Source organism: Lonchura striata, chromosome 6 (assembly GCF_046129695.1).
Source record: "Lonchura striata isolate bLonStr1 chromosome 6, bLonStr1.mat, whole genome shotgun sequence".
Taxonomy (NCBI): Eukaryota; Metazoa; Chordata; class Aves; order Passeriformes; family Estrildidae; genus Lonchura; species Lonchura striata.
This window is the reverse complement of record NC_134608.1, coordinates 33644375-33662548: the sequence shown is the minus strand read 5'-3', so window position 1 is coordinate 33662548 and position 18174 is coordinate 33644375. Positions and strand designations below refer to the sequence as shown.

Sequence of the window (18174 nt, the reverse complement as noted above, 5' to 3'; positions counted from 1 at the left end):
GCCACAAAAGATACAAACAAGGAAGAGAATTAGACTGTGCCTAAAACTGTAAAGCTCACAGAAGCAGAGAGAAGGTAACAGAGTCAAGGCTTTTCCCCACTCTTCATGGAGACAGTATTTTGATGGAATAAATAAGGTAGAGTAGTAGTCCAAACACAGTATTATGAGAGGGAGAGTCTGAATGAGCATGTTTTCTACTATGTGTGTGAACAGCAAGAGCTAACTGTTAACATTTTTTTTATCCAAGAGGTACACCCTTCTTGTCTGCTAGTACAGCACTTAAGAGGTGGTAGGCTTCTTTTCTCAGGGTTAGAAGCTTGCTTTGAGCTGAGTTTCATACAAACATATTTCATTTCTTGTAATATTATTCTCCCTTAGAAGCAATTGCTGCTACATTTATGGTTTGGGTAATCAGCAGTGGCTGTGGAAGCTCTCGGGCCTATATTACTAGGAAGCTTTCAAAAACCCCTTCATGTTTAGTCGTTATCAGATGAGCATTTGGTCATGGACCTTAAAAAGATTCAAGTATTTGATCTTTGAATAGCTAGTTTTAAACTCTGATAACCTTCCATAAAGAAAAGGGTGTCTTGAAATTCAGTATGTGTCCTTTTCCATATTTAGACAGAATTAATGTACACGTGGGTGGATTTTAAAATTTCAGGTTTTATATTGCTTTGGATGTGTCAGTTTGAGAAGTGGTTTGAACATGTCTCCGTATCTTCAGATCTTGTTATGCTGGTTCCATATTCAGCTGCCAAATTCCTTGCATCAAACAGTTGAATGCCTTGTTTGTTCTTATGTCTGAAATTTCAACTTTTTCAACAGAGCCCTTCTGCTTGGCACACTATCCATCAGCCTTTCACAGTGTGATGTTTAATCCAGTAGAACCCAGATTACTGGCTACTGCCAACTCTAAGGAAGGTGTGGGACTCTGGGATATTCGTAAACCTCAGAGGTATGATCTGGCTGTCCTTGTTTTATGCTGTGTTGTTTCTTTCCCTTGGGAGGTGATGGCATGCTGGTTGGTTGTTTTATTTTTTCAATTTAAGTCAATATATATGGACTTTTTAATTAAGTCAGTATATATGGTAGTAAGAAGAGATGCAGAACAAAATTAATAGCAGTGTTGTTAATAAATTATTTTGCATAATTAATATTATTCTTCATACTTATGATCTAATTTGATTTAAAGGTTAGATCGTCAGTGTTAAGGTAAGTGATTTTTAGGGTAAGTTAAGGCTCCAAAGCCTGCCTGGCCTCATCACTGCAGATTGCTCTGTCAAGTTCTCATCATTACATTTAGCACTGTCTTGGTACTACTGGAAGAAGCTGTGGTGGGCACTGCCTGGTTTACAATTTTTTTTTCCTGCCCAGTTCAGTTTTTAGTGGCTGACTAAAGAGTGTGGTCAAGGCAGCTTTTTACTTAGTGGTTATGAGTTTGACATGGCTTCCTGAGTGATACACACATCTGTATAATCATTTGGCTGTATAATGTGCTTCCAGATTTGCATAGAGTTAAAAATAAGTTCAAAAAATTAGGTTGCAGCTTGAAATATGGTTAGACTGGGTTCTAAAGTGGATGTATGCAATATCTGGTACCAGACTTTGGCATGTGTGAGAGACTAAGCTTTTTCAGTCTTTCAGATTTCAAATGCTCATTTTTCCATCATAAAAATCTGGGTGGGTTAAAGCCTGGTTGCATGCCAGCTGTAACATAAATGAATGCAGGTCTGCTTTCAGCTACCATTTTTCTGGGACAGCCATTAGCTCTCCTCCTTTGCTTGATCAGAGATGTATCCAAAACATGGTGAGAAGGGTGTATGCTTGCCTTAGGAAAAGAAAAATGGCTCTAAAGCACTCTGCTGCCACTGCAGATTTTTTCCCCATGGAACTCTCAAGAAAGAGGACTCTTCAGAATGATATGTGTCCTGCTAGTGGGCTGCCAAAGTCAAAATCTCTCATATTTAAATAAATTACACTGGATTTGTAGTCTATTTAAAGTAACAGAGCATTTGACAAAACTTCTACTTGTCTCTGTAGATTTAATTTTGCTAATCTAGAAATCTGGAACTTGTTTTTTAATGTATTTGTGGCCAATCTGCTTTGTCATATGAAGAAAAAAAAATAGATCAGTAAAGATACAATCCTCACTCTGGTGAGAAAGTGGAAGCCAGAATTTACACATATATACGTGTATTTCAGTTTGTCTCTTCTGGGGAAAATACACTTAATTATCAGGGGATAAAAATAGTTCTTGTTAAAGTAATCCACATAATGCTTTAAGCACTTCTGGTAAACTTCATAAAACTGAAGTTGGTACGTGTGGGAGTTTGTGAATATTTTCCATATTCTTATTAATAATAAAGGATGCTGTAGTTGCAGGTAAGATGTGCCAAAAGCACTTTGGTTGCTGAGTTTTATAGGCAGAATGGGTTGAAGAGCCCTGAAATTCTCCATAATCTAGGGATAAACAGGAGGCTGCCTGTGTAAGCATGCCACTAGCACAGCAAAGGAAGGCTACTGCATGAGATGCTTTCCTCATTGTCGAAAATGTCTGCTAAGGGTGAAAATTCTTGCTCCCTTTGTTTGTAGTTTTCTTTTATACTGTCTTTGGTATCCAAGAGAGTGTATTATTTTCTGAACTGTAGGAAAGGTGAAGGAATAGAGGTTTTTGAGGGACGTGATTTAGAAGTATTTGTTTGATTGTTGAATCTTTGCTGGAATTGTTGAATAGCATAATGTATAAATAACGACAGTTAAAAAATTGCTAGATCTGTCTTTTTCTTCCCTAGTCTACATTTTTATTTACATTGCTGCACATGACATTCATCTGTGAGGGATTTTTATGCCTTAAGCCATCAAGGGAAATTCCTCCTTTCCTTCAGTATTGATGTAGTCCATCATAACACTGAGGCCACTGTGGAAGTTTTTCACTCCTATCATTCCACCTGTGGTGCCAGTAGAAAGTATATTAGTTCAACTTCAGCTGCTTTGTCACATTGTGTGGTACTGTGGTTTTGATGAGAGGTTGAATGGGTAGAAAGAAGAGGAAGAAGTGTAGATACTTTTAAATGTTTACTGTGGGTTGCCAAAATTTTAACTTCCGGTGGGTTAAGATGGACCACAGCACTCTTCCAATACGGGACATGGGAAATGGTTACATGTAGTTAATAATTTGCTGCTGGTATAACACTTCCTGTAAAACTCATTTCCCCAGCTACTGTCTGTTCTCAGAGGCAGAGGTAGATGATGCAGGCGCTACTTTTTGCTTCATAACTGGAGGCTGTTTTGGGGAATCTTGCTGCTTGTCTGCAAAATCCAGCAAGTGAGAAGCTTGGAATTCCAAAGACTAGCTGTTTGTGGCCAGTAGCAGTACTGTAGTTTACAATACCTTCACATAACACATATTGCAGCCAACAGCACTGTCTGTTGAGACTTTTTACAGATATAGGTGAGGTTTGACAAAACTTCACAGGAATGGGCTGGCCTTTACTCATTTGAAGGGGATCAGGCTTGATGCTGAATTTCTGGTTTTAATCAGCTCCTCAGAGGAAATACAGGTTTTTTTGGGATGCTGTTCAGCTTGATAATGGACTATGAGAAAAGGGGAGATCTGCTGTTAACTTCTAAACTTCTATGTCAGTCAGTGGAATATGGCTAATCATGTAGTTTTAAACTAATACCTCTACATTTTCAAAACATTTAATAGAGCAGTGATGTCCTTGTAGGTTAAAGAATTCAGATATAGATTCAATTGCTTGACAGAAACAAATGAGCTGTATCTACTTACTTATCCAGAAAATCTGAGGAGTTTTACAGCAGTATATTTTTCTCCAAAATACATGGCTCTTCTCCAATTGAGTTATGGGAGAATTTGCCTCAGCTTGCTGTTGTATGCCTCCAGCCAGGAAAGTCAGTTTTGTCCACTTCTTTAATCAGGCAGCACGCCTAAAAATTTTAAATTGAATACTTCTAGGGCTAGGAAAGAAGTCCTGATTATGAGTAGATTTTATTAGTTTACTGTGGAATTGGTTAACTTCCTAATAGGAAGCTGGGAGTGCTTTATGCTTGGCTGCTACAGTGAAGGAGGTGATTGAAAAGCCAGCATTTCTTGGCATGCATGTAGAAATTTAGAGACAGTTGCACAGCTCTGAATTGTGGAAAGTTTAGCTCACTTCAAATAATCATAATTTGATTAGTCTTGCTGACTGAGTCAGGATATAGGAGCAGATTCATTTTGCTTTTTCCCAAAGTTCATTCACAGCTTGATATCTCTACTGCCTCAGATTTAGTGCAGCAATTGAGATTCTGTCCTTCGACCCCAGTATACTAATAAGATCTGGATGTGGTGGGTTGGCTCCTCAAAAATAGCATATGAAGTGCTTTAAATATAGAACTAATATAATTCTACGATTATAAGCTGACTACTGAGTCTGGAAATCTTATTTTTCTATTTTTAGAATGTGTAAGTATTTCTATTCCTTCAGGTGGCTGTTAAACTGAAACCATCTGTGTTGTTTCTTTTTAAAAAGAGTGCATTGAAAAACTTTAAATGTGGTTTTGATTGAGGAGGCTGCTGTAAGGCATTCACACCACTAGATGGGGAAGCTGTGCCTTTTTAAAAGAAAGTTCAAAAAGGGACATCTGTGCCTCTTAAACTATTTACAATAAAATATGTATTACAAATATTGTTATAGAATTACTGGGGCAACTCAGCAAGTACCTCTCTCAAGCAAAGAATATGTAACTTCAGCTGTTGTTAGATACTCATGTTCTCCCTTCTCTTTCCACACAGCTCCATGACCATCTCCTTCTTTTTACTGAAATAAAAAGACTGCTTTTTCTCTTAAGAAAATATTATCATTGTCCCCTTAATGCTTTCTTTTCCTATGTTCACTCTGATCCACCACTTGCATCAACATATGTGGAAGGTTTTGAGATCAAAATTATATGGATTTGTCCTATTAATGGCCATCACACATTTTTAAACTGATCTTCCTGCTGCAAAAAGGCCATTCACAGAAGTGTGTTCTGCTTGTGATGGGAGCATTGATCCCTGGGGTCAAACTTTGATCCCTGGGATCAAACTTTGTGCACCCTGGGATCCATTGGTGTGTACAGTTCAAGAGTTAAAATGCTTAGTCTTGTGTCATAAATACATATCTTGGGGTATTTTAGGTGAGTCTGGGAGGGCTTATCTAAAAACTACCAGGCCTTGATTCCTATGTCTGTTGCATAGTTATGTGCTTGACTTTTTTTTTTGAGCCAACTCATCATGTTTAGAAGTTAGAAAAATAAGCTGGAAAGGCTTTGTAGCTTTCTTATGCCCTAGCAAGTTGAACTTGGTTCAGGGAGGGTCTAGTGGCAGCTGTAAACCATTGAGAAGAGAGAGTAAGGCCTATAAGGCTGAGAAGGAGACATAAGAAGGAAATATGTCCTCTTTTGAGGAGCAGTGAACTATTAGATATGTTCAGCTACAATTAGATATGTTTGTGGCATTCTGCTCATTCTGTTTTACTTGCTTTGATTTCTTTTGCTTTGCTAACCTTCCCCTTTTTTGCCTCTTCAGCATGTTCTTTACAAAGCTTTTTACAAAGTAGAAGTGGAACCTGACCAAAGCCGGGGATGATTTACCTTCCAAGTCTCCATGTTTCATAAGAATAAGCTACAAGCAGAGAGTTTTTTTCTTTTTGTCATTTGACTTTTCATGCTCCTGGAGTAGAACACTGTTTCAGAGCCCCAGATTTTAGTTTTGGGATCTGGAAACAGCTTTGTCCTCTGAATTCAAGTACAGGATTCAACTCTGAGTGAGGTAGAAATAATTACACACAACACATCTTTTTAAGATGGTTCTGAAAGTTGAGGAGATTTGTGCTGTCTGCATAGTTACAAGTCCATGTACTCAAAAAGCCCAATGATGAGTTTAAAAAAAGTCCTTGAGCAACAGGGACTGGTATTCCTTGGTGATTATAATCCTTATGGCATATTTCAAAAGTTAAATTTTTTGAACCATACAAATCATAATGTGCCCAAGTTAAAGGAATGTCAATTTTGGTGTTTTTCATCAAGTCTTTACAGATAAATCCAAAAGGATCATTATCTCAGCTTTGATTTCTTTCTTTGTCTTGGCTGACAAGTAACTGCAGTTCAGAGCCCACTGCAACAAACTCTTTAGCTCACATTAAATGAATATTTGTGTATCAAAAACACCAATCAAGAAGTCTTCCTTAGTGTACTCTAAACTAATATTAAATTTGCCTCCTGCTCTGAGAATTTAGAGGAGCAAACTCCTAAGCTGTGGACAAGGAACACATGTCGTTAGATATTAGTGAATCATCTAGTGATTAGCTCATTAAATTGTAAGCAAAATATAGAGATGTAGGAATTTCTTCTCTGTAGTAAACAAATTAGATTCAGAGGGGTCTTGAGAGAGGACTCTTCTTAGGAGGTTTATGAATGTTCAGGTATATGGATCTTGCCAATGTGTGGAGGACTTTGAAGATGTGGCTGCACTGTGCTGCTGGTGTTGAACTGACTGTATTTCCTCAAGTCTTTGTATTGAGCAGAGCTTTTCTGTCAAGTGCTAATTATTAGGTGTTCAGCTTAGTCATTGTAATGCAAGTAAACACAATCCAACTCTTAATGCAATCTATTACATCCATAATTTCTGGTCCACATGTATTGGAAATCGCAGGTACTTTTGAAAATCCAGTTCTGGCTCCTGATTGCTTTGACTTGTGGTTTCTCTTACTTCATTTAGTTCCCAGCCTTTCAAAGGCCTGATGAGTATTACCTTTTTTGGTTTTGTAGCAGTGGTCTGATAGCAAGAGGAAAACACTGTTGGACGTAGACATCTTGCAGGTGGTATTAGATTGATGTGTAGCTCGAAAAGCTAGGTTTCAGGGGTATGAGGCCTCTCTCTGTATCAAAATAGGAGTGGTAGCTGCCAGAACTACAGGAAATTTTAGAACAGTTCTTCATAGTTTAGTTAAATGCATGTCAAACAGACCAGCTTTGCAAGAGAGTACTGAATATTACCTTTGAATAAAGGCATGGTTAATTTTGTTAGGGTTTATTTTTGATGAATGGATGTGCAAGGGAAAGGGAGGAAAGGGAGATGATGAGTATTTGCAGCCTGTACCACAGGTGATATTTGTAACCTGTCGTGTAGAGAGGACTTTAGAGAATCTGTGTGGTGATGTTGAAGGTATTCTAAGGTCATAAACACGGCATCATAACTTACAAGTCCCTAGATTAAAGTCTCCAATGGCTGCCAATTTTAGTTTCTAGGGTCATACCTTCAGGATATTTGATCCTTAAAGATTGCACAAGAGTAACAGAGATGGCAGTTATTTTATGAGTAATGCTCACACATGTGCTGAATTTTTATCCTTTCTAGCTTTCCTTCCTGAGCTCACTCTACAAAGTAACTGTTGCCTTTTTTTATCTGCATGTTACAAAGATGTCTGGTGTGCTGGATGAAATACTGAGCCTTCTGCAAGTGTAAGTGAGGGATCCAGTATTGTTGGTGTTTGTGTTGGGGATATTAATTTAGGGACCAGCCACAGGGTTTGTTTCTGACAGTGAGCTTACTGAAATTCAGGGCTCTTTCCTTAAAAGCTAGTGCTGGTGAATTGGTAATTTTCTTAATGTAGAATCTGTACATGATACATATGATGGCAGGAATAGTATGCAGATATTTAAGGGTTTTTTTTAAGGATATTTTTCATGTGAAGGAAAGAAGCTTCTGATTGTCATCACTTCAGTGTGAATGCTTTGGGATTCCCAAAGCCCCTGTGGATGGAACAGTTTTTCAATTATTTCAGTGCAATAGAAGTGTGCTGCATGTTTCTGTATGGAGACCTTTCTCAGTCCTGCTCTGCGCAGAGAACTGTATTAAGGACTGCAGGAGAAATGTGTGTATCTTGGCAACCACTTGTTCATTGTCAGCCTTATAATTTCTGTCTCTTCCCAGTGGAATAATTTGTTGTGAATTTTGCCTGACTTGATGTTGCTTAAAGGAATCCACTTAGGCTACAGTTTAATAAATTTTAAGTTCTGTTTTGGAACTCTCCAATATGGGTCAACCATACCACCTCAAATAGTTCAAATAACTATTTGTCTTCTTTTGCAGTTCAGGAAATAGAACTCATCCCACACATGTACCATCCTCATATATTATACTTCTGTGCTACTGAGGCAGCTCAACTGATGAGTTTCTCAACCTAGAATTTGAAGATCCAACCAGATCCAACTTGGCATATTTGCCCCAAATTACACAGAACCTAAATGTAGATACTTTCCCCTCTATTTGTCTTCCACTGTTTCTCAAAAGTTCCCTTTAAATGTGGTAGAAATGGAACTGATTATTGCTTAAGTTCATGGGGATTGAATTTTTCTGGGAATCTTTGGGATGCATTGAAGGAACATTTGAAAAGTAATGGCATCTGGGGGAGTAGTACTTTTCAGATGGCTTTTGGCTTTGATTTCCTTATTGTAAACATAAAACTCCAAAATATTTGCCACAAATTTAGCCAAAATCAACGACTTATTTAGAGTTAGAAATATCTAAGGTAGTTTACTCTGTCTTTCCTTCTTTCTTCTCACTGAAGGAAAAAGGGAGTACTTGCAAATGAGCCTTTTTTGACTTTGGGCAAAGAGAGATTGCAACAATCATCAAGGCTTTTAGTCATGTTGATGCCCTTCCTGCCTGGGGAGACTGTTTTTTTTTTTTGGTTGCCATCTTCATTCAGTTGATGCCTTTTTTTTTTTTTTTTCCCCTTTTTTTTTGTTTGTTTCTTTAAAGATGGGAGTGCAGCCTAAAGTTGTGAAATATGTAAATCAGTGAATTTATTCTTAAATAACTTTTTTATTCTGAAGCAGTAATTTCTGTTGCTGGCATGAGCATCACCTAATAGATAGTCCTCAAATACTGTATCTGCTAATCCTTGTGCAAGTCTGCAAAATACTGCCTGGTATTTAAGTGTGTGAAACAGGTACTGTAGTCTATTTTTCCCCACTCTTATGCCTTGTCCTTATTGTGGAATTTACTGGGACGGTACCATAGGAAGGGCCCTCTCACTTAACTTCTGTTCTAGATGTACACACTTCATATTTCATTTGCAGTCCTGCTTTATGCATGCTCTTGTCAGCCCTCTTGGGATAGAGGGTTTAGCTTGCCTTTCTCTGTGTTTAGGCTGGTATCCTTCCTGGAGCGGAGTGCATTTAGAAAGTTTTTTAACTTTCCTCTAGGATCCCTGGATCTGTTGATCAGACACAACTGAATTGTGGAGAACTGAGGTTCAAATTGTATAATAAAAAAGAAGGCTCTTAGTAGCTCAGCTTTTAGTTCTCTGTTGTTCTCAGATAGGGCTATGGTCATTCTGTTTGGCCTCTCCTGTCTTAATTGCTCTTCAGCATAAGCACGGGGATTTTCTGATTTGAAGATGAAATTTTTTTCACGCCTATCAGCATCATCACATTAGCACTCTTAGTTCTGGCAGGCACTTTAAGCTCAATACTATCCTTTTGCTCTGTGGGATCCAGCTTGCTCCTACAAGCAGAGATGCTATTCGGGTTTTAGATATTCAACAAAGTGTGTAACTGTAAACAAGAAGTCAGGAAACCTGGTTTTGTTTCCGAGTGTTGGTTAGGTCTGTCGGTTGACCTTTCTTGCCTTCGGTTTTTCCTGTACCAAGAAAAGGGAAAACTGCCTACTTCAAAAGCCTCATGGTCCTTAATCTTTTTGTTAGCTTTGAAATACTTTAACACTCAAGTCTTTCTAAAGCAAGAATTTAAAGTGCAAAGTATTGTCCTTGTAATGCAAATTTTAAAAGTATAATCTGTTGTTCAAAAGAAACTCAGATTGAATGGGTTTTTGTAGACTGCTTTCTTAAGGCAGCAATCATTGTAAACCTTGCCCTAATCACATCTATACCTCCATTTAATATGGAGGGACTTAAAAGAGAGACTTTTTTTGGTCTAAAAATAAAAAAAAGGAGAAAGGAAAATAAAAAAGCATATTGGTGACTGAAATCAAAGGAGAGATCATCTTAGTGCATTTACTAGGAGAACATCTGAAAAATTAGTTTAACCCTATTGTAAGAGAACGGAATTAGTCTTTGGAACATCAGTCCAGGGGTAACTGTGGTAGAACCAACCTGATGAGTCCAAAGTTATGTCTGCAGTTGCATTCACTTAACTTTAGGTGAAAATTTATATTCATCTTTTACCTAGTAGAGGCAGAAGCTTTACTAGTTCGAGATTGGACTCTTCTTCTGCAGGAGCATTTTGAATCTTGCTAATTTTCCTGTCAAAAGAAAAGCTTACTTTCTTCTTGCTGCTATTTTCTTTACAATCTACTTGTGTAGTTTTTGTAAATTAAAAATTCTTGCAGCTTCACTTGAGAAGAGCAGGGACATGAGTGTATATATATATATATATGTATACACACACATACATATATTTGGATAAGAGAACAAATCTGTGGCTGATATTACTCAGCTTTCCTAACGCAAGACAACATTTGTAGCACAGAAATGTGTAGGAAAAATGTATCATAGGACTTCAGTATTGACAAGTGGTTGATTTTGCATAAGGTATGAAAATGGCTTAATTCTTCAGGAAGAATTGCCAACATTTACACTCAGATTATTTTTCTAAGGTAACATTCTCTGATATCCATATTCTTTTTGTTGAAATTACTTTGGTGAATGCTTGGTTTTGGGAACACATCCTGCTCCTTTAATTGGCCTAAAGGTCATCTTCCCATGCCATGTCTGGCTGTATTTGTATCTTCTCTATCTGGTTATCTGATGGAACCTGCTCCTTTGTGTTTTGCTGGATTTAGCTGAGCAATGTTCCCTGTCACAGTCTGTACTCCATCCTACAAGGTGCTATTTCTGAACAGGCTGCATAATGGACTCTGATCAGAGAATTTAGGGATTAGAAAAGGGTGGAAATGATCAGGTGTTTAAGCTAGTTTGTTTGTGGCTGTTGGATAGTTGCTTTTTACATTGTATTCTCAAGTTTCTTTTTTTTTAATCGGGCTAAATTTTATTGTTGTTTGGATTTTTGGTTTTTTTTGTTGCTGGTTGGTTGGGTTTTTTTCCCCTGAAAAACTAATTGTCTGCTTCCTAGATCTCATTTATTACTTACATTACAGTAACACCTACATGATTCAAACAGAGAGTGAGAATAGGACACTGTTGTGCCTGGTGACCCACAGATCTGTAGTGAGGGCAAGCCTAGGGCAGGAGAATGTTTGAGAACAGGTCTGTAATAAGACCAAAAGAAGTCTTGACTAGAGTTGGAGGAGGATGTGAAGCACTTAAAGTAACAGGGCTTTGGGGTTTTATTTGCTTGCTGTCGTTTGCCACTGTTCAATCTTTGTAATGGCAGAGGTAACCTTAAATCCTGAAAGGATAAAAGTACTACAGATGAGGGGGAGAATTTAGTATACTTTATGCCTCTGGTCTTGACATCTTCCTCAGAATACTGAGAATCTTGAGCTATTTTCCTATGAATAAAGGCAGAATACAAGAAATCATAATGCTTTCTAGAGAACTGCCTGAGGTCACTGATTTAGCAACATTTTCATTCAGTGATGCAGTTAGGTCATAAGGGCCAAACTAGGCAAGCCTTTGCTGTTACATTGTCGGGTTGCTCTGGGTACATAAATGGTGATGTTTTTAAGGCTCCAGTTTCTGAAGTCTTATCAGATAAGAATTTCAGTTACTTAAAAAATTCAAATATTGCCCACGTGGTTTGGAGGGAACAGCAAAGCTTCTATTCACCTTCAAGTTTGCCATGTGTGAAAGTTCATTAATTATGGGGAGATTCCATTTTGAACTAGTTTATGTTTCTGACCCTAACAATAAACAGCAAAGAGATGTTACATTCTTGAACATGCTGAATCTTCACCCTGAATTCTGTACTTTTCTTATCTTGGTGGATGGAGTTGATTTTAATTGTACTTTCTTTTTGAAGGAAAGCAAAGACATTAGTTTTGCTAATAATGCACAGCCTTTATTTTATTTGGTTATTGTTTAATGTCCAAGCAAATACCCCTTACTTCCTGGTAAGGATTCTTGGAGACAGTTCTTGTGAAGGTAGTAAGATAATCAGAAGTAGTGATGATATGATTTAGAAAAATGACCTTGTTTCAGAAAAATAATAAAACCTTGAGTATGGCTTGTATACCTTCTAATCTCTATACATGGATGGACTTCCTTCACATTTGTTAACACTCGTAATACAGTGAAATGACGTACAACTAGACGCAATTTATCTGCTTTTCAAAGAAACTATCTTGAGATTTCGGACACTCATAATCTACTTTAAAAAGGTCTGCATGATTATTGATATTGTGTTGAGTTTCCTGTTATTGGTTGTTTTGGTTCTTAAGTGTTTGCTTCAGACTATATATGAATTCTGTCCTTTTAAATACACAATAATTGTCTTGCAAATAAACCCCAAAACTTTTCTGCAGTTTTCCAGGCCAAAATTCTTTTTGCCAAGTTTCATTCCCGTTATTTTTTTGCACAGTTAGAAGTTTCTCAATTTTGTGGTTACAGAATTGCTGACAAACACAGTTGTATGCAATGGTGTGTATTAGTTACAAGCATTCAGTTCATTCTTTCCTTTTAAGGTCATTCTTTCATTAACTTAGTCTCACTCACTGCTGTTTATGATACCAACACTATTCCCTTGCTTATTTAATTTCTCTTCTTAGATGACACTGCTGTCCCAAGGACAGTGTCTATACTGCCATGCAGTGATACTGCTCCTTCCCTTACTCCACTAACTGCCAGTTAACCGAATTATTTACATTAGTGCTGCTGCTCGTGGATTCAAAGCCTTCCATTGTTTGACTGAGCTGGTATTTAGCTGGCCCTTGGCTGCTGCCTGTGTGCTGCATATCCAGCTACGGAAATGACCATATTGCATAGAATCGTCCATTCTCTCCCTCCTCAGCCTCCCTCCACTCCAGCATGTGTGTTTGGATTGCAATGTTCCATCTGTGGACTAAATATTTCTCTTAATCATACAATCTGACTTTTTAAAAAACTCAGAAGTGCGTGTGTCTCTCTCTATATTGCTTCCAGAGCTGGTAGGCAACATCAGCATTCCACAGCTGTCTGGGTGAGCCAAATTTGGAAGCAGAGTAAATCCGAGTAGTCTGGCTTTGGATTCATAAAAATAATGCCTCTGGCAGAAAGAGCACTCATCTTGTTCAGAAGTGTCCTTTTAGTATTGCCTTCAGATTTCTCACTAGCTGTCTTGGTCTGTGTCTTCAAGATGAGAGTATTGTTACTGGTGTGATGCATCAGTAAACTTTTTAGAACTGCAACAAGGTGTTGCCTCTGAAACTCCTTTGTTAGTGCATGCAGTAAGGAGCAGTTCTAACATGAGCAACATATCCAAACATGCCTACATTGCCCCACATAATCCTGTGTGAAGAAATCCAAAAGTAACACTGACTAAAAGTACAGCATAACACCCTGGTGCAACTTGGAAAGGGGATATAGTCATTTGAACGTGCTTAAACACAGCACTTCTCTTCCTCTCCCCTCCCCACCCCACCAAAAAAAAAAAAAAAGAAAGTGCAAAAGCTCTCATTCTGATTAATTTGAAGGTCTTTAGAGCTTCTTGATTCAGTCATCCTCTTCAGTACTAATGAGTATTAGTAGTGGCTTAATACTGTAAAAAATAACAACTTTTTCTGGCTTCTTTCTTGGAGAGGGCTGACTGTTTTTCTCCTGCACTTTTGATGGAGATGGATACTATAGAAGGCATCTCAGGCAATTATTATTTTTTTCCTAAAATCATCACGGTTGTTCTAAAATCACCAAAACTTTATGATGCAAGTTACCGAAGTCGTGGGGTTCCTCAGTTCTCAGTACTGCTACCATGTGCACTGCCTGCAGTATGAGGCAGAGAGAGATTTCTCAAATCCTTTATATATCCTCTAAACAGAACTAAGTGAGCAGCTTTGCCACCAAGATAGAGCCATGAGCTGCACTCCCTCCATACACATCCCCCCCTCTTATTTGTGAACATGTCTCTGAGATGTTCTGTCCTAGGGGGAAAGAGAGAGCAAGCAAATATTTTTCCTCTGTTTGGATCAGGAAATGGTTGTTTGGTAGAGGCTTGTGTTAGTTTGTTCACCTCATCCCCACCTGAATACTTGCTGCCTCTTCTCAGAGTTTGTTAAAGAAAAACACTGTGCAGTTAATTTAACAAGTCCTTTCAAAGAGGCAGAGAGGAAGTAATCAGGACACAGCAGGGTGGGGAAAACAGAAAACTGCTGTCTTGTGATTAGTACAGCAAAATGCTCCATGCTGCACTTGGAGCTATAGTATCAGACTTTTGGGGCCAGAATTAAGGCAAGTGGAAAAAGTCATTAGTCTTACATTATAAATGAATGGCAAACAGATATTCTAGTATTTCTTTCTGTATCAGTCAAACTAACTCACTGCTTTTTTTGTTAGTGTGGCGGTTTCACTTTATTTGTTTGGTTTTGGTTTTTATTTTGTTTGAGCCAAATGTTTTAAAAACTGCAACAGGGACTGTATTTCCATCATGTGTGTGGCAGAATTGTGTGGAGTGAGGGTCTGAGACAGGCAAAGCTATGGATCTTTTGAGAAGTATTAACTAGCAGCTCCTTAATTTTCATGTGTGGACATTTTCTTCTGAAGTTCTAGTCTCTCTTGTTTCCTTTAATCTCTGAAGTAAAATATTCTTTTGGAGCTTTGTTACATCGAAGTTACTGCAACACAATACGGAATTCAATTCCAAGTGTTTGCTTTGGTACCTTTGACTGCTGTAGGAGCTTAATGAAACATCTGATGGAAACCAGTTCAATATTGCACTCCTATTGCTATAAAATATAATCTCAAATGATCTCAGGCAGGGCATAATATTAGTCACAATGGAAACTTCACTTGAAGACTTGAAAGGATGGGACATCTGGTAGGCTCACTCACTTGCAGGCAGGAGAGAATTCTGGGCCATGATTTGGATTAAGGGGGAAAACTGGTTATGAGGAGAGAAGCTTAATCTTAGTGCAGCAGTGTTTGCACCTAAACATTAAGTCTGGTTGGTGCATATTTGTTATGACCTTCTTATTCATGTTGGACAACTCATATATTTTTATTTAAAAATAACTTTTCTTAGCCAAAAAAATCTAGAATTGTTTCTTCCACCTGTTTTTTGTGTTGAGTTCTTGGTTGGGTTGGGGTTTTGGGGGGTTTATGATGTTTTAGCTTGTTTGTCCTTTTTGAAGAAAGTGGAAAATTCCACAGAAAAATAAATGGCTTGCTAAGACCTATCAGAAGAGGGCAAGGCAAAAATATCTTATGTGTTTTGGTTATCTTGTTTTGTTTTGATTTTTAATGCCTGAGTATTTTGAGCTGAGTACCTTATTAGTCTCAACTAACAGAAACTAGGACTGATGGGAGGGATCTTAAATCCTTGTCTCTAAGCTTACAGTTTCTAGTATTAAATTCTCTCATGTTTTAATTAAATACCTTGAACATGATTAATAAAAGCTTGACAAGTTTGCCTTGGAGGAGGAGAACAGACACCAGAGCTGTTCACACTGATAGAAGTGTTCTGAAGTTTTGGTGCCCAGCCTTAAGAACTTACTAGTTAGTTGGCTTTGAAAATGTGACTTCTGGTGCCTTTGTTGTGCCCTGGCTTTGGCTGTTCAGTTCACAAAGAGTGTTTATGTGAGAGAGCAGCCTATTTCTAGGGCATTCATTATGTATTTTGTGTTGGTTTTGTTTAACTCTGGCTTAGGAACAATGGTTTTTAACTTTAAGGTATCTCAGGCAATGATGCATGTTTCAACCTGCATGGAATGTGGCTTCCCATCCACGTGGAGTGACTCATTGTTCACGGTTGTTGGGGCAAAGGCCTATATCAGAAAATATTATGCATTAAAATCTATGAGTAAGCTTCCCTCTAGAAATTACAAATTCTGAGCTGGCATGCTTTTTCTGGTCCAGAAGGGGCATAAAAGTCACAGCTCTCAATAAGAGTTGATGTTTTTTGCTCAAAACAGAAGTGTTAACAAAAAAGTGAACTCTAGTACTGTTTAGGAAGGTGTCAGTGATCAATGAACAAAAAAAGGGATAAAATGTCTTCCATCTTTGTCTCGCTTTCCATACACACAATCATTTCAAGTACACAGACTGAGCGAAGTCTTTGAAAAGAACAGAAAATCTGTACAAGTTGCATTTAAGGTGTGTTTTGATTAACTTTTGGTTCCTTTATGGAACAAATTCAATTTCTGTTACTTTTTTAAAGAGAGTCTGGAAACTTGTGAACCTTTGGTTTTGTTTTGTGTATGTCAATAAGAATGGGATACAAACACTCCAGCTCTGAATATACAGCCTTATATGGGACAAGGAAACCAGCTAATCTTGCCACATGAGAGTTTTAGGTAATAATGTCATGTGATAACATAATTGTCTTGCCTACTTGGCAGTATTTTTAGATGAAGCTAGTTCAAGATTAGCTAAGTGACTTATTTTAGCATTTCTTGCAATAACATGTTAGTAAGATGTCCTTTTATTTAAGACATCTGGAACTGATTGTGGAATTTAAACATCCTCTGATGCCCTGTAGAGATATAAATAGAAGCAGAAGAGAGAGAATGGCCAGCCTGTCTACATTTGGAGAAAATGCCATCTGGTGCCAGAGCAAGGGCAAAAGGCTGCCTGGTTCAAGAACCAGCTGACAAAAAGGGCTGAATGCTGGTAGGGTCAGTCTCAAAGGCAGACACCCCAGAAGTAAAAGGAGAGCCTTTTTAAGGCTAAGTGCTCTGTCCAACTTTGCTCCTATGCAGGAAATTTGTTATTAACAAAACTACTCACAGTCTTTAACTTTTCTCTTCTGAAGACTTTACAAACATAGCCTTTTTATAGCTTGTCATTCAGGTTTCATATTAAGATTTTTCAGGAATTGAAAGCAGAAACTAAATAAGAAAAACTTATAGTTTACTGGGCTTATTTGTTTGAAAAGCCTCAGTAAGATTAAAGAGAGTTCTGTCGAAGTAGTTGAGTTGGTACGTGCAGCCCATGTCACCTACTCCCACTTGTCTTTTCCCAGTTCACTGCTCCGCTATGGTGGGAACCTTTCCCTTCAGAGTGCCATGAGCGTCCGGTTCAACAGCAACGGCACCCAGCTGCTGGCCCTGCGCCGGCGCCTGCCCCCGGTGCTCTACGACATCCACTGCCGCCTGCCCGTCTTCCAGTTCGACAACCAAGGCTACTTCAACTCCTGTACTATGAAGAGCTGCTGTTTTGCAGGTGACCGTGATCAGGTAATAAGCAAGCAATGCTGCCCTGAGTTTCCAGAGTTTCCATGACTGTTTGAGAACACCTTTGTGAGGGTGGCTTTTTTCTGATTCAGCAGATAACACAGGAAGCAGGACATGTACAGGCTTATTCAGAACTGTTTTGCAATGTGGGCTCTGAAAGAAGGGAAACACATACCAAAACACATCGGAAGTTCTACCTGCTGTTTGATGTGATCTCATACTTACTTGGAAGATTATATTCGGAAGAAAATATTTGCCATCTTTTTAGGTCCAATGTTATCTGCTCATGTACATATGATAAAGAGGCATCTTCCTTGCATTTTTTGTTAGAGAGTGGCATAGAGGCAATCCCACAAAATGTAAATATTGTGTATTTATAGAGTTATTAATTCTTATTTCAAATTATAATGTTTCTCTTTTAATTCTTGACTATTAGATTAGGTAGGATAGGTCTTTGTAGGAAGTGTTCTGTAAGGAGTGATGGCAGGTGGTTAGGAAGGGATAGTCTGTTACTTCCCTGGGGGGAGGCTCTATCCCTACTACCAATCACAAAGAAATAGGTCACATGTAAAGTGACTAACAGAAGTTCATATGATTCTAGAGCCAGATACTGTCTTTGGACAGCTGTATTTAATAACCACAGGCACTATTTAAGGACAAAAGATGTCTTTTCAAGCTATGATAGTATCAAACTATGATCTGAAAATTTCCTGTCATCAGCAAAATTCTTGCAGTCAGAATTTCATCACTAATTCTATTGCTGCTGCTGCAGGAGGCAGAGTTGAGCTTCCTTCAGATTGCAAGTAGGAAATACATTCATGTCAGTGAACTTGAGCAGTGTTCCTTAG

The 18174-nt window shown here is 38.2% G+C and overlaps 1 protein-coding gene across 3 annotated transcripts in view; it reads left to right on the top strand.

The window, feature by feature from the left end:
* The window catches only part of DCAF5 (DDB1 and CUL4 associated factor 5), a 67897-nt gene that overhangs the window by 17823 nt on the left and 31900 nt on the right, over positions 1–18174 (top strand). For all 3 annotated transcript variants that reach the window (XM_021547091.2, XM_021547092.2, XM_021547094.3), the window contains exons 5-6: positions 826–955; positions 17116–17329. In XM_021547091.2, the coding sequence (XP_021402766.1) occupies positions 826–955; positions 17116–17329 (344 nt within the window). The remainder of the gene's footprint in view (positions 1–825; positions 956–17115; positions 17330–18174) is intronic.